Source organism: Pichia kudriavzevii, chromosome 2 (genome assembly GCF_003054445.1).
Source record: "Pichia kudriavzevii chromosome 2, complete sequence".
Lineage (NCBI taxonomy): Eukaryota > Fungi > Ascomycota > Pichiomycetes > Pichiales > Pichiaceae > Pichia > Pichia kudriavzevii.
In genome coordinates this window covers 2,398,337-2,425,021 of record NC_042507.1, presented here as the reverse complement: position 1 = coordinate 2,425,021, position 26,685 = coordinate 2,398,337, and the positions used below count along the sequence as shown (strand labels likewise).

General features: G+C 39.1%; 13 protein-coding genes across 13 annotated transcripts; 8 read left to right on the top strand and 5 right to left on the bottom strand.

Moving 5' to 3' along the window:
- Positions 1-140: 140 nt before the first annotated feature.
- On the top strand, positions 141-773 carry C5L36_0B11367 (uncharacterized protein; the record flags this gene model as incomplete). Its single annotated transcript, XM_029465522.1, has 1 exon — positions 141-773. The coding sequence occupies one exon, from the start codon at positions 141-143 to the stop codon at positions 771-773; it is 633 nt and encodes a 210-aa protein (XP_029321381.1).
- A 1,416-nt stretch (positions 774-2,189) lies between these two features.
- On the top strand, positions 2,190-2,822 carry C5L36_0B11365 (uncharacterized protein; the record flags this gene model as incomplete). Its single annotated transcript, XM_029465521.1, has 1 exon — positions 2,190-2,822. The coding sequence occupies one exon, from the start codon at positions 2,190-2,192 to the stop codon at positions 2,820-2,822; it is 633 nt and encodes a 210-aa protein (XP_029321380.1).
- Positions 2,823-3,843: 1,021 nt separating this feature from the next.
- On the top strand, positions 3,844-5,457 carry C5L36_0B11363 (uncharacterized protein; the record flags this gene model as incomplete). The annotated part of the gene is made up of 1 exon (XM_029465520.1): positions 3,844-5,457. One exon carries the CDS (start codon positions 3,844-3,846, stop codon positions 5,455-5,457), a length of 1,614 nt encoding a protein of 537 aa, XP_029321379.1.
- Positions 5,458-5,520: 63 nt separating this feature from the next.
- C5L36_0B11360 (uncharacterized protein) lies at positions 5,521-8,445 on the bottom strand (the record flags this gene model as incomplete). The annotated part of the gene is made up of 1 exon (XM_029465519.1): positions 5,521-8,445. The coding sequence occupies one exon, from the start codon at positions 8,443-8,445 to the stop codon at positions 5,521-5,523; it is 2,925 nt and encodes a 974-aa protein (XP_029321378.1).
- Positions 8,446-8,682: 237 nt separating this feature from the next.
- C5L36_0B11350 (uncharacterized protein) lies at positions 8,683-10,584 on the bottom strand (the record flags this gene model as incomplete). Its single annotated transcript, XM_029465518.1, has 1 exon — positions 8,683-10,584. One exon carries the CDS (start codon positions 10,582-10,584, stop codon positions 8,683-8,685), a length of 1,902 nt encoding a protein of 633 aa, XP_029321377.1.
- A 310-nt stretch (positions 10,585-10,894) lies between these two features.
- On the top strand, positions 10,895-11,491 carry C5L36_0B11340 (uncharacterized protein; the record flags this gene model as incomplete). Its single annotated transcript, XM_029465517.1, has 1 exon — positions 10,895-11,491. The coding sequence occupies one exon, from the start codon at positions 10,895-10,897 to the stop codon at positions 11,489-11,491; it is 597 nt and encodes a 198-aa protein (XP_029321376.1).
- A 1,014-nt stretch (positions 11,492-12,505) lies between these two features.
- Positions 12,506-14,227, top strand: C5L36_0B11330 (uncharacterized protein; the record flags this gene model as incomplete). The annotated part of the gene is made up of 1 exon (XM_029465516.1): positions 12,506-14,227. The coding sequence occupies one exon, from the start codon at positions 12,506-12,508 to the stop codon at positions 14,225-14,227; it is 1,722 nt and encodes a 573-aa protein (XP_029321375.1).
- A 70-nt stretch (positions 14,228-14,297) lies between these two features.
- Positions 14,298-16,859, bottom strand: C5L36_0B11320 (uncharacterized protein; the record flags this gene model as incomplete). Its single annotated transcript, XM_029465515.1, has 1 exon — positions 14,298-16,859. The coding sequence occupies one exon, from the start codon at positions 16,857-16,859 to the stop codon at positions 14,298-14,300; it is 2,562 nt and encodes an 853-aa protein (XP_029321374.1).
- Positions 16,860-17,185: 326 nt separating this feature from the next.
- C5L36_0B11310 (uncharacterized protein) lies at positions 17,186-18,745 on the bottom strand (the record flags this gene model as incomplete). Its single annotated transcript, XM_029465514.1, has 1 exon — positions 17,186-18,745. The coding sequence occupies one exon, from the start codon at positions 18,743-18,745 to the stop codon at positions 17,186-17,188; it is 1,560 nt and encodes a 519-aa protein (XP_029321373.1).
- A 351-nt stretch (positions 18,746-19,096) lies between these two features.
- On the bottom strand, positions 19,097-19,786 carry C5L36_0B11300 (uncharacterized protein; the record flags this gene model as incomplete). The annotated part of the gene is made up of 1 exon (XM_029465513.1): positions 19,097-19,786. The coding sequence occupies one exon, from the start codon at positions 19,784-19,786 to the stop codon at positions 19,097-19,099; it is 690 nt and encodes a 229-aa protein (XP_029321372.1).
- Positions 19,787-20,268: 482 nt separating this feature from the next.
- Positions 20,269-21,939, top strand: C5L36_0B11290 (uncharacterized protein; the record flags this gene model as incomplete). The annotated part of the gene is made up of 1 exon (XM_029465512.1): positions 20,269-21,939. One exon carries the CDS (start codon positions 20,269-20,271, stop codon positions 21,937-21,939), a length of 1,671 nt encoding a protein of 556 aa, XP_029321371.1.
- A 91-nt stretch (positions 21,940-22,030) lies between these two features.
- C5L36_0B11280 (uncharacterized protein) lies at positions 22,031-23,743 on the top strand (the record flags this gene model as incomplete). The annotated part of the gene is made up of 1 exon (XM_029465511.1): positions 22,031-23,743. The coding sequence occupies one exon, from the start codon at positions 22,031-22,033 to the stop codon at positions 23,741-23,743; it is 1,713 nt and encodes a 570-aa protein (XP_029321370.1).
- Positions 23,744-24,025: 282 nt separating this feature from the next.
- On the top strand, positions 24,026-26,236 carry C5L36_0B11270 (uncharacterized protein; the record flags this gene model as incomplete). The annotated part of the gene is made up of 1 exon (XM_029465510.1): positions 24,026-26,236. The coding sequence occupies one exon, from the start codon at positions 24,026-24,028 to the stop codon at positions 26,234-26,236; it is 2,211 nt and encodes a 736-aa protein (XP_029321369.1).
- Positions 26,237-26,685: the final 449 nt, after the last annotated feature.

Genomic DNA, 26,685 nt, shown 5'->3' with positions numbered 1-26,685 from the left:
GACTTTTCCCATTTTCTATTTAAGGGGACACTATCCCAATGTATTTTTTGTAACAGAAGACCTTTATATCTAATATTATCTTAAACCAAACAAAAAAAAAGTTCACCAACAACTATTCTAACCTTATAAACAACATTACCATGCAATTCAAGAAAACAATTATCGTTGCTGCTGCTGCATCTCTTGTCCAAGCTGAAGAAGTTCACTTGAGAGTCAAGTCCGACAATTCTGAAATCAATGGCAATTCTCTTGGTTTCCCACACTCCGGTGCAGGTATTAACTATGCCTTCTTGGGCACCAGTGGCCAAACACAGGCATTGGATTATGACGAATCTGAAGGTACTCTAAAGGGTTCCGAAACAGGCTCCTTCCCACAAGTCTTGGGTGTTTCCGGCCACTTTGTCGACCTTGGTGTCCTTGATCCAAATGGTAAGTGGAGCTTCGAAGGTAACACCTTACAATTCAATGGTACTGCAGACAACTTCTATGCTTGTAAGAACACCGGTGACCCATACAACTACTCCTCCAGATCTTACCAATTAGTTCACTACAAGGCAGACGCTCCAGAAGGTTGTCTATCCTTGACCTTAGTCAAGGATGGAGAATCTCCTTCAGGCAGCTCAACTACAGCAAGACCAACTTCAACCGCAGGCCCATCGTCCTCCTTAGTTCCAACTGATTCTGTCTCAAGTGCTACCTTCATCGACGGTGCTGCCCAATACGCTCCAGGTGCTTTTGCAGTCGCTGCAGGTTTTGTTGCTGCTCTCTTATAAACTCACTAAGAAAAAGTACAATCATCTTCTATTTTCTTTTTTCTCTGTCACCATCACCATCACTACCACTTCTTTTTCCTGTCGTTAATATACCAAAAAGTCTAACTAAATTATCCTTTTAATTATTTAATACCTACTCACACACAGTTTTCTCTATATGTATCTCCTGGATAAAATTAAAATAAAAAGTAATGTCTCTGTATATCTCCCTACTGCCTAATCCGCGAAATACTATCACCGTGCCTGGCCTCGTCTAATTAGTCTGCCTGTTATAGTAATGCCTGGCACTAAACGAATGAGGGACATTAATCTCTCGCGGGAAAACCGTATACGTACATCCATAAACCTTCGCTAGCTCATCAATTAGGGTTTAGAAGTAGATGGACATGTAACGTTTATTCTAGTAGAGTCTAATGAAGTCTGGTGGAGTTGTACTTTACCAATTTTCTTTGTTTCTACATAGCAAGGTATGGCTGGCGTGTGCTACTATTATCGGCTATTTACACACTGCAGCCCCTTACTTCTACACGACGAACTAATTGCCTGGCTGTACTACTATGGGTATCTATAAGGTGGGCGGCTTTATTCTACTTAAGATGGCGATGACGTCACTAGATGTAAGAGAAGTAGCTGCGAGATGCCGCCCTTCCCTCCATACTCCCCCCCTCCAGTCACATCAACGTGATGGACACCTCCGTATATGAGGAGAAGGGTATTTCTAATGACCCTCCAGTATGTGGAGGTATACAATGCTCTACCGGCCATCTGTATCCTTAAGAAGGGATCACACAATTGTGTAGGTATGAATTTTTTTCTTTCTCGGCGTTGTAACTCCAGCAGAGACTAAAGAAGAAGATTTGGACGAAATCTCCCCCCCATGTACAAATTTTCAGATCTCTATAAGCTGTTGCGAGATATGGGGTAGATTGGCCATGGTTACAATGGTCTAAAGATAGCACACCGTCCGCTCTGGGATGTATGTGCCCTTTCTAATAGGAGCAACAGGAAGAGGAGGAGGGATGGGATCGGTAGATATTGCTGTGTTGTTTACATGTGGGCCGGTTATCGTTTCCATTTCGCCAATAGAAAGGACCCCATTCTATCCTCTAGTTAAATGGGAAACCAAGAAAAATGGTGACGTCTTTGAAAAAAAGCGGGCCAAAAAAAAAAAAAAAATCGTGTGTTTTTCTTTTTCCTAATGTGGTTAAATAGTTGTATTTTTAGGCGCAAGTGTTTCTTTGACCTATTTTTTTCTGGAAAGCAGCTAGCACTGCACTGGTTGGGGAAACACTATTTAAGGACCATTGGATCTCACCATTTTAGGCCAGCAATCAATGTCTTTCTTATATCTACTTTACTTCATTCAAGATTTGATATTTGTTTCTTAACTTAAAACAAACCAACTCTATTATCATAATGCAATTCAAAAACACAATTATTCTAGCTGCTGCTGCATCTCTTGCCCAAGCCGAAGTTGTCCACTTGAGAGTCAAGTCCGACAATTCTGAAATCAATGGCAATTCTCTTGGTTTCCCACATTCCGGTGCAGGTATTAACTACGCCTTCATGGGTACTGGTGGCCAAACTGAAGCTTTAGATTACGACGAATCCGAAGGTACCATCCAATCTCCAGATGCGGGCTCATTCCCACAAGTCTTGGGTGTTTCTGGTCACTTTGTCGACCTTGGTGTCCTTGATCCAAATGGTAAGTGGAGCTTCGAAGGTAACACCTTACAATTCAACGGTACTGCAGACAACTTCTATGCTTGTAAGAACACCGGTGATCCATACGATTACTCCTCCAGATCTTACCAATTGGTTTACTACACTGAAGATGCTCCAGAAGGTTGTCTCTCCTTAACATTAGTCAAGGATGCCGGCTCATCTTCTTCAGCTGCTTCTTCAGCAGCTCCATCCTCCACTGCAGCTCCATCCAGTTCTGCAGCTCCATCCGAATCCGTCTCAAGTGCTACCTTCATCGACGGTGCTGCCCAATACGCTCCAGGTGCTTTTGCAGTCGCTGCAGGTTTCGTTGCTGCTCTCTTATAGATGCTCAACTAACCCTCCAGGCTCGTTCTCTATGAGTTGCCTTTTTTTTCAATGCCGTTCCATTGCCCCTGTACTTCTAACATTTACCTAATTTCTAATATTTGATACCATGTCATCTATATACTAATCTTTAATTTATATTTATATTCAAGCATGTCGATAATTACAACCTATTATACGACGCAGTCATCAGTTTGTGGAGGGGACTCGGATACTTCAAGAGTCTATCGACTGGTGTCCACTTGAAGGGTGAACCTCGATAACTTTCCTTTGACGTGGTTAAACAAATTAATACAATTACTAAACATTTTGTTGGAAAAAGAAAATCCATCACTCCAATTCTATTGTCACGGCAGCGTACCTCGAATAAATGCAACTTCTGCTTTTCATAATAATGGCGTACCGAGATTGCAGGTAAGTGTCGGATAAACTTCTTTCTGTAGCATAGTAAGGTTTCTCTCTGGTAAGCAGCCCCAGTCTGCTTGCCTAAAGACACGACTACTTTTTAGATTTTTTTACAGAATGGTTGATTATTATCTCTAGAAAACAGGCCTTTGAATCGTCCTTTATGAACAGCATTTTTTGTTTTTCGTTCCGTGTTCCAACTTCAAGGACAAAGTTGTAGACTTCAAAAAAGAGGTTCTCAAGGAGACAGCTTTCCACACGTTGAACCTGTAAGGCATTCTGGTGTGTGTCTACTGCCGCAATTGAGTTCCCATAAAGGCGAGATCCAAGAATGGTCTTCATCCATGACAGCTATAATTAGCTTTCGGTTTTCTGTGGAGTTGTGGGAAAAGCTAGAACGTATCGGAATATCCATTGTGCTTATCCACCACGGGTTGTTGAAAAAAAAAGTATTGCGAAAATAGACTTAGCGCCATGCCAAGATGGTACCTTGGAGACAACTCATCGCTCAATTAGGATATTCACTGGAAAACAACATCTTTTCATCACCATTTCCAATCATTAGAATCACTTTTCTAGGTAGGAACAGAAGCAAACATACACTAGCTTTGCTCTAATGTCAAATTGCCTACGAATACACGTTCTAGAAGAACCAATTAATTCTCTTTTGGAGGAATGCAAGAGTAAAAATGATAGTCGAACGTTGTTGAGGCACTTGGAGCACCAACTACAACAAAGTCAGAAAGATCACGCCTTCTTTGACGAGAAAGTATTTGTATGCGTGATTGCAGATTTTGGAGTATCGGCAGACGACCATGTCAGCATTGACATTCAATACACTTCGGAAAAATATCAGACTCAGGACCAACCGGCAAAAAGGGTAGGACAAAAGGTATGCACTATACTTGGAAATCCCGATTATAACATTAACGGTATAAGTGTGTGGAAATACGAGTTTAGTATCACGCCAGGCAGAAACTATGATATTGTAACATTGACAGCAAAATATATCGAAAACACAGACAAAGCAGTACGAAAATTTAATGAGTTCCATGAAGTAAATTTAGTTCAAATTGAAGACGCTGAATTCTACACTGGCCCCACCACGGACTTGCACGCCCAACTAGATGAGCAAGAAAATCATTCACTAATATCTTCTCACTCCTTACGTATATACTCTCTTTACAAGATGTCTTTAAAATCTTTCAAAACGGAAAAAACAATTGCATGGCTAGACTTGAGTGCGTCTAAGGCAGTTAAAGAATCACAGACCTCTATATTAATAAATTCGATAGATATTGATAGCTCAAGCTGTGAAGTTGAAAGTTGTACACAAATAGAATTCCCCCTAAGACTGACTTCTGAACTATTACTCACCGCTGCTTACCATGTGCTGTATGACGATGAATCATCAGTAAAGCCATTGATTGTCACAATTGATGCGCTTGTTGATGGTAGAAAACAAATAATTACCCAGTGGTCCTCCAATATAGACTTATCGAATAACAACCTTCCTCTGACGAATAGCAACTCATCGGGTAATTTACAAGGGAAAAAGATACATTCACCAAAACTGTTACCGCCTGCAAAATTGTCAAAACTCAGATCATACAACCATTTGGTAAATTCTCAGAACACTTTAAAAGTAAGTCCATCACGGCAATCGCCGAATATGTCAATTTCTACCGGTACTACTGGTATGGGAGGCAAACGATATTCCAGTATGACTCTAAAATCGGGCTCGAATTTGAGTTTAAGCCAGTTATGGAACGGGAACACTACACAGAGCTTTCAACGTGGTCTTGTCATTGCTGTTAGTGGGCCAACGAGGGTTAAGCTCGGAGAAAAGTTTAGTTGGAAAATCCAACTATTAAATAAGTCCCAAGCTGGAATGGACTTGATATTGTATGTCCAAAGTTCAATCAAAAAGGAATATGAAAAAACCATACCCCCCATCCCCATTCAATCCGGAAATAAGATGGACACTGTCCCACTGTTCTCTAATGGTCAGCTGATAAGGAACTTCTACCAGAAATTTAATACAGCAGGTTTAGTAAGCTTGACGAATAACTTAAGAGTTACGTTACAACATGGTAACCTTTACGAATGTGAACTCGAGTTAATGAGTGTGGAAAGAGGTATGTTTAATATATATGACTTTAAAGTCCTTGATATTGCAAGTGGAGATATATTTGAATGTAATCGCTTACTTGATGTTATGGTGGTATAGTTCTTTTTAGACTATAAATGATTCTTGATTATGTACAAAAATTTTTTTTCTATAAAAAAGTTATTAAAGATTCACTTTGATGTCGGAATCTTGCTCTAAATAATCAGCAAGCTCATATTCATCAGCAAACAACCACCCAAAAAGATTGTAGCCTTGTTCAGCATCCAGTTGGAAAAATTTAATGAGCTTGATTACGTATGTAAATGTCATCTTACTTCTTGAGCTATTGGCACGCAGGTTTCCAGTTTGAGATTTTAGCCACGTGTATAAAAATGACATGACTGTAACAGTCCCCAAATTCTCTTTGGGGCTCAAGGTGCCGTTTAAATTTGAATACTTTTCAGATTCGAACCCCCACAGAGTTACTTCTCTAACCAATATCCATTCAAAATCATTGAAATCATCAATTGAACTGATCGCTTCCATCCGTTCTAAAACACCTGTAGTTGAATTATGAAAAACAAATTCAAAGCAATTTTTGATATTTGAAAATTCAGATTCAGTAATCTCATCCAGTGAAACACCAAAAATATCCTTGATATCAACAGATAGTGCAAAGAACTTCCTGTAAGCGGGACATAGAGAATATTCAGGAATCTCTGCGATGAACGTTCTTTCCAACTTTCCTGGAGAAGACTGCTTAAAAGTTAAAATAATCTCACCCATCCTGTGGGATCCAATGGTAGAAACGGAATTAGAAGATTTGTCATTTTGGGTTGTTGTCTCTCCTTCCTTGATTTCCTTGCAATCAATATCAATCTTCGTACCAAACCATTCCCGACCGCTTTGCTCTTTTATGACAAGCTCGAATGATTCATCTACAATGTTTTGAATACCAATTTTGATAGATATAGTTTCACCCGCCATTGCTGCAAATTTAATATGGCCTGCTTTCAGCGGCAACGTTTCAATAACTTGGCCTTTCATAGACTCTAATTCAGAATTTGCAAATCTACTAGTAATGCCATGTATAATAGTAATCTTGTTAGTAACTCCTAGAAATTGCAGAGTGTTTATGATACTATCCCACACATTGTTAAATTGTCCCTTTATGGCGTTAAGTTTGGACTGTTGAACTAAAGGTGCATCAATCACATATGATGCAGCCACTGGTAGATGATCAGACCCTCTAATAGCTATGGAGCTATACGATTGGTCAAGGTTTCGAAAGTAAGGACGATTGGTATAGACAATCCGGTCAGTGTACGCTGGTAGGCGCTTGCCGTCATACCTTGGAATATAATATGGTGATTCCATTTTTAAGTGTTCAACTGGCACAGGTTTCCTTTGCCGTTTATTACTCACATCGTCCGAAGAGCTTTGATGGGAGGTTTGTGGTACTTCCTGGTACGCCCACTTCCCATAAGAGTTGTTTAAAATTTTGAAAGTTGGGGCAAATTTAACAGGTAGTTCCTCAAATCCCACAAATACTCTTTTTGCAAGCATCTCTTTCCTTAACTGATCATCCTTGTATATTTTATTCCACAGGCCTTTACTCACGTATTCGTGGATAGCACCCTGATTCGATGAGTTGTTTTCAAGATCAAGTCTATAGTTAGTATCTCCACAAACAACGACCGATTTGGATGCTTCAATCAATTTAGTAATTTTCAAGATATCGATTGGAGTGACAACTCCTTGAAATTTCTGCTCTTCGATTTTAGCAAAATGCATTGGGATATGAGATTCCCTAACCGAATCATCACTAATACTCAAGGCTTTTAATTCTGTTTCAATATTAGGGCTACCTTCCTTGTTACGATTACGTGACTTATCTTTTTTTAGTTTTTCTCTCAATCTGGTTTCTAATCTCTTTCTAGCAGAGGTTTTGAGTTCTCCAGTTATGGGATCATATGCCAATTTCACCGTTCGATCATTTAAGCCAATTTTTCTTTCAATTTTGGCCCACGAATCCCATCTCTGTTGAACCTGTTGTTGGTCTTCACCGTGGACTAAATGGACATTTAGTAGCTGAACTTCAATACCAGGTATTTTAGATGCAGTTCCATCTAATTCGTCAAAATGATATCCTAAATCATCACCTTTGGAAATGTGACTGTGTGTTTTAGACCCCTTTGTCAGGCCCAAGTTGATTCCTCCAATTGTAAATTGCACCGAAATGCATCCTTTATTGGCCCATCGTAAATATCCCAATCCTAAAGAATCTTCCTTAATATCATGTATTTGACCGTTAAATCCATGCAACTTGTCTTCATTCAGAGTCTCTTTGGCCAAAACTATGGAAGTTAATGCTAAAAGACCTGTTTTATGAACAACTTGATAATGGTGAATGGAAATTGCATTTAATACTGACAATAAAAAGGTTACCCAATCCTCTATTGCACTAGTGTTTTTCGAAAATGACCTCAGAGAGATGGTTTCTTGAAAGTTGATGCAATAAATGTCTGCCAAACCATTAGGGTTGCCCTCGTTAACTGTGGAATCCCCCGCATAAAAGAAAGACGCCCATTCTCTACCATCTTCTCCTGCTAGTGTTTTCAGACTAGGAGGCTTCATTTGGTTTAGATTCCAGGTTATAACTCTCATGACAAGCTTTGTTGGCTGAACTAGTTCATGCCTATGTTCTTCATAAAATGATTCCAGTAAAAGGTTATATGAAGATAGCAAATTTGAGGGGTTTAGTAACTTCATAAAGTCCAACGTTTTACTTCTCGGAGACGATGACGGCGTTTCACTCGGTACTTCCATAACAATCCCGTTAACCGATTCATCATCTGAGCCAACAGCAAACTTTGAACTGTCATCCAGTTGGAGCTGTCCTTTAGTCTTCTGTCCTGAGTCTTTTTTGATTTCATGTTTGGATACTGGGGTATTGGGATTACTTCCTTCCTTTTTTACTGGACTGGCATCTGGGATGGTTGACGCAAGAACAAAATTATTGTTTTCCTCCTTCTCCGAATGTACGGATTCACTCTCTTTCTTTGCAGAGCCAACTGATTCAAGTAACGATTGGGATGAGTAGAACATTGGGTGATATGGAAATGGGGAAAAACCAAGTAGTAGTCCAAGAGATCTGCTCGGAAAGAGACAATATTCACACTATAAGCGATTCTCGTACAAAAAAGAAAACTGTCATGCAACTCCTACATTTTTTTTTCAAAAAAAAAGAAAATCAACTTTTACTTCTACAAATCATCGATTCATTCAATTTTGTAGTATACTCTAGCCTTAAAGTTACAATAATTACATATAGAAGATATTAAATTAGACTGCTGGAGATACTTTCGCCTCATTTCTTTCTGAATCAGCTAATCTTTCCTTGGTGTCACTAGCGAGTGTATCATGGGGAACTGTCAAATCCGATTTCTTGATAATGGAGTCTACATTTTCAACAGCATCTTCAAATCCAGCATCTACAGCAACCTCTTGCTCCTGACTCTTTAAAATGGCGTCTTCGACCTTGTCAGATACCAAACTCACGTTAGATCGTCTCGGCCCCAACCCTAGTAACTGCGGGCTAACCGTCACCGACTTTTCCGTATGTGTCTGCTGCACCACTTCAGTCCACCCGGCCCACCCTTTACCCTTCGGCGATTGTAAATACGAGTCTCTTTTGGTATTATCTAGATTGGATTTAGTATCATTAGAATACACGGCACTTGCTGAACTTGATGTCTGGCATGTCTCAGTAATGCTATACCGTGAAGATTTGGAGGGTGTGTTCGTTTGAATTGGAGCCGAAACCAGCCAATCATTCTGCCAGCCGTAAACAAGACCAAATAGTTCCTTTTCACTCCAGATACCAATATTAACGGCATACCAAACTTTTGCTTTCAGATTCACAATGTTAGCCCAAGACCACCTTAAGAAATCGCCTATGTCAGAATGCAAATGCATATTGTTCGAGTTTAGAGAGTAGACAAATTTTAAGAGATCCACAACTACCCGGTACTTATTAGCACAATTTATGCATAGTGCAAAATCGGATTTGTGTAATGACGAATCTTCAATTCGTAAGTGGTACAATCTTGAGAAATTCATATCCCTTCGTTGCTCGCCGCATAGGCCACACGGCGTGGTAACTGCTAGCGGTGACACTCCGTGACCCTTGTCACCTATATGATCAGAAACATTTTTGAACAAAGATGGATCATAAGAGGTAACAACTGTATTTGAGGTGCCAAACCTAGATAATGACGGCATGTTCTCTGGGTCATGTGCTTCCGGTGTTGATACTTCAGATGACGAACTTGCAGGAACATAGCTGTGCAAAGTCTGCGATTTCCAAGATTCCGTGGCTGCACTCAAAGGTTCAATCGTGACAGCCTTTTCTGTCAATTCACGCAAAAATGTCTTTCTATTCCATCGCAATTTGATACTTTGTAATGAAGGCGCCTTATCCAACCTGAGAGTTTCATCGAGTTCGTCAATTAATTTGGCATAGAATTTAGTTGATAGGATATCAAATTTGCTCGATTTTATATCAATGAGTGAATCCTTAAAAGTCTCAAATGCTGGTAGATCAAACCTGATTTGATTGAACATTGGTGAGTAAATTGTTTTCTCATTGAAGGACGAAAGAAGATTAGTGCAGAACTTTGCATGGCTGGGAATCTCAGCTGTTTCGTTCGAACTGTTTATCTTTGTAGCAGATTCTTGTCGTTCTAAATGCGGTGATAGAGTTTCCTTTTGATCCATCATTTTTGACATTAGGGATTTCAAGTTTGATAACTCAATTTGCAAAATTTCAATAGTCGTGTTTTTTTCCTTGATAGTGTTGGAGAGCCGTTCATTCATTTTTTCTGTTTCGTCAGCATCGATTTTAGCCTCCCTAACCTGAAGGTTAGCTTGTTCAAACAAATCTGCGCTAATATCTTCAATTTCGGAAGATAATCTGGTCACCTCTAGATCAGCCTCATGTTTCTCTTTTCTTGCTTGTATTAGTAGTTGTTTCTGTTGGCTATATTTTTTATTCAAGTTTGCTATCTCTTGCTGAAGTTCATTCGTAAGTTGCGTTTGCTCAAGTAGTTTCAACGAAAGTTTCTCAACGGTGTTCTCATCACTACCGGTGGACTGTGTATTTTTCGTTTCGGCAAAGGTAGACCTTAGTCCAGCTACTCCAGATTGGATTCCAGATTGAATACCATTGTCTCCTCCCTCTTCCATTGTGCCTTTGTTTTACAGTATTTCTAACGATCAAGTGGCCTTCGACACATCGGATCGATCCAATTATTGTTTAGTTCGTGGAGCCGTGATTTTTCTGTTTTCTATTTTTGATAATTTCGCAATTGCCGGAATTTTTGTCCTGCTCTTGCTTCCCAATAAGGAAGGAAAATTTTTTAAGATTTTTTTTTTTTCCTTTACATTTTCAAAACATGAATTTATCATTTTTCAAGTTTGTATTGCACCTTTGATTAGGTAACGTTTTTTTTCAGAAGTAAAACCTCCCACCTCTGTATATACCAGATCATCAACAATGAGAATCTATAGTTGCCATTTTTGTTCATCCCCAGTTTATCCTGGCCACGGAATAACATTTGTTCGTAACGATGCCAAGGAATTCAGATTTTGTCGTTCCAAGTGCCATAAAAATTTTAAACAGAGAAGAAATCCAAGAAAACTTAAATGGACTAAAGCTTTCCGTAAAGCAGCTGGTAAAGAATTGGCTGTTGATACTACCCTAACCTTTGCTAAGAGAAGAAATGTCCCAGTTAGATACAACAGAGACTTAGTTCAAACCACCCTGAAGGCCATGGCGAGAATTGAGGAAATTAGACAAAAGAGAGAACGTGCGTTCTATAAGAACAGAATGAGAGGTAACAAGGAGAGAGCATTAGCTTTGGATAAGAAATTGGTGGAGGAGAACCCAGAATTATTGAAGATGAGGGACGTCGAATTAAGAATAAGGGAAGAAAAGAGACTCGCAAGAGAAGAAAGACAAAGACAAGAGGAAGAAATGGAAGAAGACGACGAAGACGAAGAAATGGAAATCTCCGAAGACGAAGAACAACAGGAAGAAGAACCTCAAAAGATTTTGCTCACAAACAAGAGAAGATCCAAGGTCAAGTTTTAAACAAGTAATTGCACTTATTTATTGCTCAATTAGCTCAATATAATCAAGTGAAGAATACCGAACTTCTTCCTATTCGTTTTTGTTTACTCAGCTTGTGTAATTTAATCGTATATATTTTTTCTACTATATTTTCATTTGGGTCTATTAAGTCCTCATTCCATAGTCTCATTAAGCCTCAGTATTAACAGGTAATTCCAAAGAGGAAGGAAGGGGATCATTTAATCCTTGGCAAACTTTAAAAGTATTTCCTTACTGTCAATCAAATAAGATGGCATCTCAATGACACTCATTGTAATCTCTTTCAGAACCCATTCCTTCGTGAAGAAAGATATTACCGTCACCACACTCATATCTATCACCATTTTAGAGTAGAGTACAAATGGCTTGCTTTGCTCAAAGTCTAGCTCAACTTCGCATTCTGAGTTGTCAAATAAACTCTGTATTCTTGCTATACCCCGGTCACTATCATAGTGTAGAACACGGCCGATTATTCTATAAAACGTTGTTTTCTGTATACCATGCAACGTTTCAAACTGCACCACAATGAGTTTCCCCATTCAACGTCTTGGACCCTACTTTGCAAGGGGGGTCGGGCTTTTGGTGCCAAAAACCGAATATTGAAGTTGATGTCTTAAACTCCTATACAAAAAAAACATATCGTCGTCCAAGCTCTTTTCCACCTAGGTCACGTGATTTTCTTTGTGGTATACAGCGTGAGTATCACGTGATTGAGTGATGCTCTCCAGCTCTGCTTGTAACAATTGAGGTACCGAAGATAGTAAGCATTTAATAAAAGCAAACTAGTGAGATGGATTAGGAAGAACATGATCCCCTAAGCACAATGCGGTGATGCAGAGCTCCAATCATGTTGCACTTTTATATGGGTTTATATGGATGAAAAATAATTAGATTATTTTCTCACGTTGCGAAGTTTTCTAGATCAGCTAGTTACTAGCTTACAAAATTTACCTTACATTAAATAAAGATATTTTCAAGGCTTCAAGTAACAAGAACATGTTGAGGGTTCATAGAGATCTGCTGAAATCTCAATTCAAACTTAACCATACCAGTAGGAGGTTTATTTCGGACAAGTTTGAAGTGGGCGATTATGCCATCATTACACCACTGAAAAAATCATCAACTAAAAAAACATGGTTAACTAGACCTTTAAAAGACTCACCGTCAGCTAAGGCGAATTTGAACTTTGGTAGTATTCCACATTCGGAGTTGTTAAACTCCTCTCCGATGGGAAAAGTCCATACCATTGAAACACGTTCCCAGCTTGCTAAATATGTATGTTCTCGTCCGACCCTTGAACAATGGATTAATTATTCCAAGCGAATGGCAGCTCCAATTTACTCCTTGGATGCACAAGCAATAGTTTCCTTGACGGACATGCACATTGACTATCCGGAGCCGCCAACAGAAGATGGCGCAACGGTCACACCGTTACAATTTTTAGAGGCCGGTACTGGCCACGGTAGTTTGACCATGGCTATTTCGAAAGCTTTACATCCAGCTAATGCGTTAGCACATTATTCCAAAGATTTGAATTTGCGTGGTGCTGTCTTGCACACTATTGATTGTGACAAGAACCATAGCATAACAGGTAAGAGAACTGTGAAAGGTTTCAGAAGAGGTATATATGAAAAGAATGTTGAGTTCCACGTTTGTGAAAGTCCTAGTAAGTGGATTGAATCAGAGGAAGGTCATAATTGGATTGGGATAGAGAAAATTTCGAAGAAACTCCAGAATCTAGACTATGACCCTGATGAACCAAATGCGTTTTTATCTGGTATTTTTCTAGATATGCCAAACTATCATGAGGAAATGATTAAATTGACCCCATACTTGAAAACTGGAGGGTTTGTTGTAGTTTTTTGTCCAAGTATTACACAGATTGTAGATGCGATAGAACTCATTGCAATTAAGAATGAAGAATTGTCTAAATTGGATCCACCGAATTCTCTACATTTAGAGCATGAAAGGACAGTTCAACTGTTGGATGGAGCAGGGGGTGGTTTGAAAGAATGGGATACAAGAAGAACCAAAATTAGAGCAACAGGTAAAACGGCTTATTCTGTACGCCCGAAAGTTGGTATTAGAACTGTCGCAGGTGGTTTTGTCTCTATATGGAGAAAAACAGGTAAAGATGTTAATCTTGAAATGGAGCTTGATTTGATTGACAACTATGAACCTAAACCTAAAGAAGAAGCTTCTCCTGTTAAACAAGAGGAAAAAACCTCTGCGGGGGAACTTGCTAGCAAAGCGTTTCCGGTTAATTCCAACTCTTCATCGGAAAGGAAGTTAACAAAAGAAGAAAAATTAGCACTGTTTTCTGATGACCTTCTATCTTCAACATCAGACGTTTTCCAAGAAATCGAAGAAGCCAAAGAAAATGAAGAGATTTTGGAAGATGAATTAGCCACCCAATCTCAGCTTGATTTATCTACAGTAAACCAAGACTTTAAAGTTGAAGAGGCTACGCTGATTCCACATTCAGTCTTGCATACTGTTTATCGTTCTCATCATGGCGACCCTGACGTATATGCAGGATATATGGCGAATGTTTATGCGCTCGAAACTATGGTTCCTGACGATTTAATTGAGGAAGTGACATATGGGGGCGAAGTTAAGGAAGCAAGAAACCCGGGGATAACAGAGGCATCTGGTGTGTCTGAGTCAGCAGGGAAAAAAACAAATGTGAAAAAGACATGGACAAAACATAGTCTATAGGCTATTCCCCATGGATATACATATACTGTAAATAGCTATTCAGAACTTGTAATATGTAATACAAAATTAATTATTCTTCATCTTCAATTTTGAAGGTTTGAGCAAAAAACTGATCCCAGATACTGTCTGCACCAGTTTCAAGCATCATCCGATATACCTTTTGGCCTTCCTTTACCTCACGTTTTGAGTTCGCATATATATTATTCATTATATTTGGATTGATGGAGGCAGAGTCAGGGTAGCTAGTGATAGGCATCGGTGTTGGATAGCAAGATGATCTGCTAACATCAACTGTGCTCTGATATAAAAGTGGGTGGGTTGTCCCAAGATGGTTGGTGGTAAATGGTCTGTTTCCTTCGGTTGAATGAATTCTTTGTATATCAGAAACCGGCTCATAACAGTTACTCATCTGGTCCAGCAACATCGCACTATCTGGTGATTGTATTTTCTTGACTATATCAAAAAAATTGTCTAGATCAAATTCGTCTGATCTAGATCCATCCAAATTTGGGTCTGATCTCGGTGTTTGGCATTTTTTTCTTCGTTTTTGATCACCTGAATTCGTATCCTCCTGATTTATCAACTCAGGTATACTCACAATCAACCTCCTCATATTATCGGTTATGTGTCCTCCAGGTTGTAAAGTCTGGATTTGCTCTTCAGTTGGAATTTTCTGCATTTCAGGAGCTCTTAAAATTTCTTCCGACGATTCAGAAGGATATTTCAAACGAATCACAGCTTTGCTTATAATTGTTAAAACCTCTGAGCATTCAGCTGCTGCATTACACTTCTCCGTTAAACCTTTCATGATTGTATTTGAGTAAAACGTGTATTTCTCAATTTCTCCCAGACGAGTTGAATTTCTCACAAAGTCACAATTAAAAATTGCGTAGAAAAACGACATTTGTGCCATAAAAACATTCTGGGTGACTGCCCAAGTGTAATTAAGAGCACCCTTAACAAATAGATTGTAATAAGTCAAGATAGTGCCTTTGGAAGCTTCTGCTACTTCAATTTGGTCACTGTCCGTTAGGATGCACCTATTTGGAGACAATCCAAACAACATTAATTTGGAATGGTGATAATTTAGTTCAAAAAAGTCGGTGTTAAAGTCACAATTCATTAGTCCATCATTCTTTGGAGTTGTTGATCTCCATTTTTCCAGCTTTTTGTTTATATCGCTATGCCATGCTTGCAAATTCGGATATATTCTTGGTACATCCCTATTGTCATACAAAATGCACTGAATCTCTGCTTGGATGGTTCTGATTTCAAACATTGCAAGCGAAACGTGTTTATACGAAGGATAACGTAAATTAACATTCGCATATAATTCTTCATAAGTAGATCCTGGCAAAATATAGTGATCATCCAACAGCGAAGGATACGTTACTCTTATAGACTCTTCAGGAATTCCAAAAGGTCGTCCCAAGTAAACGCATATTTGACGATCCAATGAATAACAACACCAAAATAATCTTCGCCTCATGTCAATGGTAAATGCATCCTTAGATGTTGAATCGACATGCAACCCTAGATCAACGCATAACCTTAAAGATGAACCTAATAAATACCAAACACCAGGTACACATGGTCTCATTAAAGAATATAGAGTTAGACAAAGCATTGCTTGTAAAGCGTCTAGCCTGTTTGATCCCGAGTAAGCATCTTCAATGTAAAGTAACGCAGCATTTTTATAGTTCTCAGATATTTGATCTGGAAATTGTAAATGCCATACACTTGTTGCTAATGCAAACACCATATTTATAAAATACAATGGTTTACTAAACTTTTTTGGAACTTCTATTGATGCAGAGAATCGAAATGGATCCATTTCTGGGTTTTCCTTGGTTTTTTCATCCAACAGTTTTGTATACTGATAATACCATGTATCCTGTTCGTCCACTTGAGGAAACTTACTCCAATCAATGCTTATACTCGAAGACGCCAAATTGGTACCTTCAGGTACACTTCCGTATATTGGGATAAAGTAGTTTCTAATAAACTCATCACGGTGGAAGATCGGTAGCTGCGAGTTCGATTGGGCAAAATATAATGAGATGAAATCAAGAGATTGTTGCTTTGGAGGCAATATCGCAACCTTATTGGAAAAAGACAGTGTGAAATTCGACGTCGGATCTATATGAGGTTTCACTGATACACCTGAGGAGGAAAGTCTCCTAAGTTCTTTTTGGTCATCATTGAAATGAACTGCAGCAAACATCAATTTTGAAAAGCTCAACACATCACCTTGATAATTAGAAGATGTTGATCTCTCGGATCTGGTATTATATGGGTAGTAATCGGAAGCGCCTAATGGGCTTGGATGGTTATTTCCATTTCTGTTACCTTTGGGAATCTGTGAATTCAACTGAGAAAACTTCAACGTTTCCACGCTTTCTCCACTGTTGTTGTTTGTCAGCATTTTTTCCAGCTCCTTAATTCTCTCCTCCAGATGTACGACATAACTTCTTGGTATCTCACGGCCAGTGGCAGAATCTAGTGATACACATTCAACATTGGCTTTCTCACAGTTTTGACACCTTGGGAAGTCTTGAGAGCATTTTATCTTCTTTTTTCTGCATCTTTTGCACGCGGAGATTGAACGCGTTATTCCAACAACAGAGCTCATGAAGATTGAAGCATAAAAGACCAGTTCTCACTAATTGGAAGTATCCATTGATGATTCTGGTGATGACAATAGAACGAAAATTTGCTTTCGATAGATAATGGGCGAGTTGGTAAATTTCATAATTACACCTGAATCCCCTATCAGGAAGTAGGTAACTGAGGCCCGTCGCGTGCAAATATCTAAATCTCCGAAGATACCTAATAAAAGCCAATTTACTGTGTAAGTCCTTACATAAATCAATAACTATTCAAAAGCCATGTAAATTGCACAAGTTACAAAAATAAATTAATTGTATAGAAAATAATAAGCAATAAATAACAGTGACATCAGACTCTGTACCTAAATTCAGGATTCTGGAAATCGGTTAAATCAGCAAACTCAACATTCTCAGGAACGACATACTTATCACCTAATTCTTCCCTCATTTTGTCTCTTCTTCTATTCTCCCACATATTGTAAATTGTCAAAATAGACATCAAGAGAATCGTTGCACAATAGCAACCAACAGCACCGGCCTTAGCCTTATTGTATGCGGGTGCGTCATTTGAACGGAACGTTTGTGGACCAATGACATTTCCCGCCGAGTATCCCATAAGCATGATTGCTGTAGTGATCATTTTCTTAGTAAAGCCGGCCGTGTTTGACGTAACACAGGAGGTGATTAGAATGATACCACAAGGAGAAATACCAAAAATCCAAACACCGACGAGTTCCGCATTTCGGTTAGAGGAGAACGCTAGGACGCAAATCCAGATAAGAACAAAGGCAGAATACGATATGGCGATGATCATTCTTGATTTGATGAACCGGGCAAAAATTGGTAACGTCGCCAATGCGCCCAACTCAAATGCGCCTGTAGGCATTTTTAAAAGTAAAGATTTTGCAGAGGAGAATCCAAAACTTTTGATGATGATCGTCGAAAACCCAGCGATACCACCGTTTGGGATTGCAACCGATAACGAAAGAAGAAAATAGATATATGACCTTGGGTCAATCAAAACCTCCTTAGCTTGTCCCCATTTGAACTTTTTATTACCATAACCTTGATTATTATGTCTAATTCTTTCAATAATAACTTCTTTTTCTCTCTCCGATAACCATTTCGCATCAACAGGAGAGTCGGGCATTATGCATAAGATTAGGAACCCATTTAGGATAGTCATTAATCCAATAAGAAGAAATAAGATCTTGTAAGATTTTAATGAATACACTTCACCCCTTGTGTATAAACCATAGGAAACAGCAGATAAAAAGATGGTACCAACACCATTGAAACCGTAGAAGACACCAGTTCTTCCAAAATGCTCATCGTACCTGTAATATTGGTTTAAAATAATGATAAATATGGGTGCAACGAAAGCTTCAAGAAATCCAAGAAAGGTACGCAAAAACATAAAAGCAGCATACGTTTTAGGGACACAATGCAGGCACTGAATCATCCCCCAGATAATAATAGTGGCACCAACAAACTTGATAGGTCTGACTTTCTGCAACAGAATTGCGGCAAATGGAGAACCGAAAACGTAACCAAGATAAAATCCGGAATTTGTCCAGGAATACATTTGGCCAACCATGTCGTAGTCTTGTCGAATACCCATGATCGCTGCAAATGTGATACCTGTTTTATCCATGAATTGGTTCATGTAGAGAAAACAAAAAAGCGGCATAACAATCATATCTAGCTTTCTCCTAACTTTAGCGTCTTCTTCTGGAGACACATCTATACGGCCATGCTCCCTAGCAAAGGCCAAAGCCTCATCGAGGTGATCATCGTCATGAGCAATATGGACAATTTCACCATGAGGTGATATAACAGTATCTAGTTGGGTAAAGTTGTCCACCGAGTGCACCGAAACTGATGCACTTTTTTTATCTTCAGAACGCATTTTTATGTTTGTTCAATTATCCGAAGTGTATGATGATAACGGTGTAGTATTTTGGAGGAGAAGACCATCTCTCAACCTGAAGAAACGGTACCCTTAAATAGAAACGAAAAAGTTTAATCGATAACATATACAGGTGAGGGCTTAACTAGGAATAGATAAGATATGCGATAAGATTCCATATTGTATCAATCTCGTCATGGTGATCTACTTCTTCAATATGTGAAGACGGACTTTTGGATGCGGTGGCGATACATCACCGAAGAAAAAGCGGCTTTAAAAAAACAAACTTGGTGATTTTCCGCTCTGTATCAAACTGTGTAAAGTTGTTATTCTTTTTTTCCTCTCCACTAACTATTTTGATATCTCTCTGGATCCTTTATTCTCCTGATTATAATCGTTCCATGTTTTCTCAACTACGGTGTCGAGTTTTGGAATCTTTTGAATATCGTATTCATAACTGAAAGGAACCAAATTGTAGATGGACGAATTAGGGTCAACATATATCAGTAGGTTTCCTGTTTCCTGATCTCTGGCAAAACTGAGCAAATGCTGTGATACCAATAGTGCCTGGGATGGTGTTACTGGTTTTAAACCGGCAGCCAATAGCTGTTGTTTTAGTTGGCCTATATGAACGGCCATGACTGTTTGTGATATATCCCGTCGTTCATAGAATCCCCATAGCTCCATCAGTTTCTCGTCGGTGTCGTCCAACTCATCTAGCAACGATTTCGAAGATACGTAGAATAGCACGACTTGAAGCAATGTAACTATAGCTAGGATACGGAAGGTGGATTTTCGTGTCGATTTATCTGTGAATAGTTCTCCAATAGAGAGCTCTTTTGCTACCGCTGAATTATAAGTAATATTCTGTGGCCCCTGGCGTGGCATTTTGAAAGCATACGGAAGTGGATGGTTATCAAGGTCCTGGAAATGTGATTTCGGTACTTGTGGGGGGGTATGCGACTGTTGTCTAAAACCAACTTTTGGTAATAACGATCCCAACCGGCTGGGCTTACCCAATATATAAGATCGCATTGACATTGAACAGAGGATTATTGATATTGTTGCTACCTAGATGCATTTAACTCTTAAAGTTGCAAATTTATTTATACATATTTTTTTTTTTTTTATTTGCAACAGTGAAAAATACTGTCCCGAGTACAGAAATCATGGAATCCAAAAGAAGAAGAAGGAAAAAAAATTAAAAGAACATTATTTTTCTCTTTTCATCCATGCGCCACGCTTAACTTAATGTGTCACGTGCATTTTTTTTTTCTCACGAAGCGGCTGAGTAATGAAAAGATATTGCGGAGTTTTCTTGCTTTTTTATCTACGCCGTCCATTCCGAGTGCGCGATTTTGGGGCAAATTCTATTGACTAAAAATCTGTTAGCCGATTTTCCCGGAGAAAATATAAAACTCACTGGGGGCCCGTTTTTTTTGTTTTTCTGCCATCAACTGTTGATAATCTCGGTATTAGGAAACCTCTTGGAAGGACAAGGAACATTCAATCTAGGGAAAACAATGAGGGAACTTCGACTAGATACAGTAGTTGAATATCTCGCGGAATATTGGCAGACAACACGGCTTTTACAGAAGGCAAAGGACGTCCTCTTTATGTACATTCTGTACTCATGGATATTTATTCCGGTGTTCAGAACCGTTTATGGGTATGGTCTTTTCAGATCAATCCATTTTGTTTACGTGAGATGCGCCAAGTTTGTATTATCGCTTCTTTTCAAACTACCAGCCATCAAGAAGAAAGTAGACAAGGAGATCAATGACACCAAAAGAATGCTGGAAAATGAATTGATTGTAAAAGCTGACAATGTAGATCATCATAAAGTTCCTGAAATTGGCTTTTCAAAAGAAAAAGTTTTACAAGAATTGAGTTTCTTGGATGATTTAAAAGCCGTTGCCTGGAAAGAGGGTAAAGTATCAGGTGCCGTCTACCACGGTGGAGATGAATTGATTCAACTACAAACAGACGCAATCCACAAGTTTGCAGTCTCTAATCAATTACATCCAGATGCTTTCCCCGGAGTTCGTCAAATGGAGTCTGAAGTTGTTTCAATGGTTTTAAACTTATTCAATGCTCCTCCTAGCGGTTGTGGTACAACCTCTTCTGGTGGCTCGGAGTCTCTATTACTAGCATGTCTAGCTGCTAGAGAGAAGGCGCTTTGTGAGAGAGGAATTACTAATCCAGAAATTGTTGCCCCAAAAACTATACATGCCGCAGTTTTCAAAGCGGCTAAATATTTCAACATGAAGTTGAATTTGGCAGATTTAGACCCTGAAACATACACTGTAGATACCAACCATATGAAGAGATTAATCAATAGCAACACTGTAATAATCTTAGGCTCTGCGCCTAACTTCCCCTATGGTACAATTGATAATATTCCAGAATTGTCCAAACTCGCTCTAAAATATAATATTCCACTACACGTCGATTGCTGTTTGGGTTCTTTTGTCATTGCTTATTATGAAAAGGCAATGGGCAAAAGGTTGCCCTTTGAATTTGATTTTAGGCTTCCAGGGGTAACATCAATTTCCTGTGATACTCACAAGTATGGATTTGCTCCAAAGGGATCGTCCGTTATAATGTACCGTTCGCCTGAACTTAGAAAATATCAATACTACATCTCATCGGATTGGGTCGGAGGCTTGTATGGTTCTCCAACCTTAGCTGGTTCACGTCCTGGTGCTTTGACTGTTGGTGCTTGGGCAACCATGGTTTATCTGGGTGATGATGGATACACAAAAAACGTGCGTGATATCTTGGAAACATCACTCAAACTAAGGAAAGCAATTGAAGATATTCCGGAATTAGACCTCATTGGTGACCCTATTTTGTCTGTTGTTGCGTTCAAAAGTGATAAAATTAACGTCCATGCCTTGGGCGATAAGTTGAGTAAACAATATGGTTGGCACTTGTCTAGTTTACAACAACCTGCTGCCTTGCATTTGGCTGTTACAAAATTGACTACTCAGGCAATTGACGAATTGGTTATAGATATCAAAAAATGTGTAAAAGAATGTGTGGAAATCGTCAAGAAGGATGGTCCTAATGCCATCAAGAGTGATACTGCTCAACTATATGGTGTTGCTGAAAGTATTGGCACCAGAGGTGTTGTTGAGGAATTAGTAGGATGTTTTATCGACACCCTATATCAAACAGATAAAACATTCTAAACTACAAAATTATAGATATTTGAATGTGTTTTCTAATTTTTATTCGATCGTGTTCCATGTATAATACTTTCTATATCCGCCTAATAACTAAATGATAGAAAAAAAAAACGTAAGGAAAACTTGCACGGTAGAGCATACAACTACGATGTACGGACCTGAGGCTTTTTTTTTTCTCCAGGTTACTGATACCGAGGCCAAATATTATAAATACCTTGGATTTATCATTGTCTTTATACGCATATTTTCCTATTGTACTTCGAGTTCCTGCATAGTAAACACAATGTTAAGAAGATTCTACAGTTCATCGATTAAGTCGAATTTACAGACACTCTCTGTAATAAAGAATCAAGAATTGATCAAAACTGTCCCATATATTGGTGGTGAATTTATTTCTGCTAATGGTCCAAAGTTCGGAGTGACTAATCCATTTGATGGCACAACATTAACCGACGTTACAGCTACCTCTGAATCGCAGCTGAGCATAGCATTTGAAAATACGGCTACATCCTTTGAGGCATTCAAGAAAACTACTCCAAGGTGGAGAAGCAGATTATTACGCAAACTGAATGATGCAATCTTAGCCAATGCCGATGATTTGGCTAAGCTCATGACTTTGGAAAATGGAAAACCATTGGCTGATTCATTGGGAGAAGTGAAGTATGGAGCTAGCTTTATGGAATGGTTTTCGGAGGAAGCCCCTAGATTAAACGGTGAGATTATTTACTCCAGTGATCCTAGAAAGAGAATTTACGCATACAGGGTCCCTGTTGGTGCTGTTGGTATTTTAACTCCGTGGAATTTTCCCTTGGCAATGATCACCAGAAAGTTAGGTGCTGCAATTGCTGCTGGATGTACAACTATAATAAAACCCGCTGCGGAAACCCCATTAACAGCCTTGGCATTTGCAAAGATATGCGAGGATGTTGGAGTTCCAGCGGGGGTGGTTAATATTGTCCCTGTTGAATACGAAAGAACACCCGAGTTTGGTACAAGATATTGCGAGTCGCCTCACTTAAGAAAAATCAGTTTCACTGGAAGCACAAAAATCGGAAAGCTCCTTTACCAGCAAAGTGCTAGTACAGTAAAGAAAATGTCGATGGAATTGGGTGGTAACAGTCCTTTTGTTGTAAGCAACAAAATCAATGACTTAGAAAAGGCTGTAGACGGATTAATTGCAGCAAAGTTTAGAAGTTCTGGTCAGACATGCGTGTGTGTCAATAGAGTATATCTACATGATGCCATCTATGATGATTTTGTCAAATTGTTACTAGAAAAATTAAAACGGAATACAAGACTGGGACCTGGTATGGATCCGAGCGTCACCCACGGGCCTCTGATTCATGAGCGTGCTTTAAATAAAGTCGCAGGTTTGGTAGATGATGCTATCTCCAAGGGTGCCCAGGTCTTGCTGGGTGGTAAAAAGAGACCTGATCTTGGACCTAACTTTTATGACTTAACGGTTTTAGGAGACGTTACTCCAGAAATGAAGATCTACGAAACCGAGATTTTCGGACCAGTTGCTTCTCTCATCAGATACAGTGGGTCAATGGAATCCCTACTTTTACAGGCAAATCGCAACAGTGAAGACGTCGGTCTTGCGGCATATGTATTCAGCGATGATGTGAAGGAATGCCGCATTGCACAGGAAGGACTTGATTTTGGTATGGTCGGAATTAACACCGGACTTATCAGTGAAGCAGCTCTACCATTTGGCGGAGTAAGATGCTCCGGTTTTGGCCGTGAGGGAAGTGTTTATGGTATTGACGAATACACTGTCGTCAAAAGTATTGTTGAACACGTATAAAGCTCCTCTATATATCCCTTCTATAGCGTGCATGGGTATTATCCTTATTGTAATGGTACATATACACACGAATTCCGGAACTCAGACTTGTAGAGTGTGAACTTTTCCGAAAGAGGAAAGTCTCAGCCCAAGGCAGTTTACGCTAGGTGCACTGCCGGCTTCTCCGTTTATGTTTTTTTTTTCCATGAAAACTGACAGTGGTGTCAATTTGACGGAAATTCAAAGAAGGAGGACAAGAAGCACCTGGATAAGAGTAGGCAGTAGGAAAAAGGCGTCGAGGACATGCAAATGGTGGAAAACAATCATAAGAGAAAAGTCTCGTCCTTGTCTAGGGGGTTTGGCATCTCTGTCATAGCCACGTCTCCCACCACGTCTCCCCAACTGAAACGTGATTCCAAATTATCCTCGGAAGAATATATACATGCCGAGAAAAGGCCGTCGACATACAACCCGCCTCGTGGACTCACTGAGAACATGGTGAAGAATCTATCGACACAGACAGCCGGTGATACGAGTATCGATTCCTTCGTGGATGATAGTATGGTATCTTCAGCATATAGTGGTAACACTTCGGATATGATAATTAGCGCATCCAATGCTTCAGACAACAACGACATCCTTGACGACGATAACTCCACGCTACACCCTTACATTACTAGCTCGCATGTGGATGTTTCACTTTCCACTTCCACACTCCGAAGATCGTCGTTTAATAAACAAAAGTATTCCCCAAAACTAGGTAATTCACATTCACCACAAGATAAGAAACCCATTTTGTCTCAGAGGTTCAGATCTAGTCCATCATTGATTACTCCTACTTTTTCAGTAACCTCTCCTATCATAGCCCCTCCTAGACAGAACAGGTCTTCTCTTCAGCTGAGCCAACACTCTCCAAGGCATCAATTTCCTTTAAAGGCTAGCACCACTACGAAATTGCCTCGTCGACGTAGTGCCCAACCTTTGACAAAGAAAGAAAAGGACAAACTGTTTGACAATGACAATGATTACCTGATGCCAGGTGACGAAAATATGGACATGTTTATGTATAACGTTCCTATTGCATCTGCCTCTTCACTGAGAATGTTCCAAAATGCTGGCGCCTTGCAATCGACAGAAGCACTGAAGAAGGCTTGGAATGAATCAGAATCGAACCTGATCATCCCGCCATCCCCATTACCTGGTAAGATTGGTAATGACGCCACGTTTGGGCATCCTCCGCGTACACCAATCAGTATGAATGGTGAACAGCCGTCTTCGGCAACATCAAAACCATTTGAGAGTCCAACATTGAATAAAACACAATCTTTCAACACGCTGTCACCAACCGCAAGACAACTTTCTACCTTTTATGAATATTCGTCGCATAACCAAGCAATGGAGGAACTAGAAGCACGAAGACAACAACCAAAACCAGTGACTGATGACCCTAAAATGGTTGCAAAAATAGATGATTTGTCACTTGCATCATCAGAGAAATTAGCTCACCTCACTGTAACCAGACCAGCATGGATCCCTCCAAAGAATTCTTCAGAACTACATAAGCATGAACAAGAATTCAAAAAGCTGGTAAAATATTCAAGTAAGAAAGCATTGAAAAACTCTAAGCACTTGGTGAAGTTAGAACACGATCGTGTTATAGGTGATTCCAGGTTAAAGTATCTATCTGAAAAACCCAACTTAACGTATTCGAATTGCAAGGAAGTCAGAAAATATATATTGGTGTCTGAAATTGAGCCTTCGATAAGATTCAAACTATTCCAAAATTTATTAGCACATAAGGTTGGTAAATCTTTCTTATTTATTCCGCCATTCTCCAAAGAAAACGCTGAAGAAAATTCCGAATTTCCTGATAAAATGGATGATTTAGATGTTGCTTCACTCTTTGAAAAGGGGACTACTGTTTTAACACCAGAAGAAACCATCTCACTACAGACGGTTCTACAACCAATTGCACGCCCAATCCCATCTAAAAATGTAGACATAAGTCTACTACCTAAAGTTCCCGCCCTACCACTACAAACTATGCTCCCCAGATTAGCCAAAATTGGATTGACACTTTTACGAAAGAATTATTCTGTTCTTGAAACTAGATCAATTGTTTATTGGTTGCATGTTTACATTTTTACTTTTAAGTTTAAAGCCAGCTTCGACAGTATGCTAACTAAAGACACCGTGACGAAACTCTTCAAAGACTTCAAAGATGATTATTCTATTTTAAGTATTCCAACAGGATTGGATTTAATTTTAGATTTGCCAAGAGATGTATTATCCAAATGCATTGAATTAATCATTGTATTCTGGTGTTTAGGTGGTGAAAGAGGTACGAGGCTTTTTTTTGCTTTAATTGCATGTATCATCAGAGATTACCATTTTGGGTGGAATAATTTACAGGTGATATTCCATTCCAAGGCTCATTTGTATATCGGAGACGATGACAAGAGCATTGAAAACTTTTTTACACATGTTCTAAAACATTATGGTTTGATAAATTAGCTAATGTATGGGTAGAGAAAAAATAGATAGACACATTAAGAAAACACATATGTACTTTTATAGTTGTTGAACTCTAATAGATTTATCCCTTCTTTTAATTAGTTTTGTGAGTTTTGTATACGTGTTTTTCTTTTCTCTATCCCAATTTCATATAAACGTGGCGGGTACGGAATAGAAAAAAAAATGGAACGAACGAAAAGGGAAGGAAATGTGACCAAAAGAAACCCTGATGGAACGAATGTGGCTCTAAAAGTAACCAACCGTGAAGATGATATATTGAAAGCAAACAAAGTGGTAATTTTGGAACCATTAGAAGGCACAAAAAGAAACAAATCTTGACAGCAGGAAGCACTTGTTAGTGGTGAAAATACCCTAACTGAAATATTGTCCACCTGAAAAAATTATGGGGTCGGGAACTGATCGACGAACGTTTACTACTTTTTTTTCTG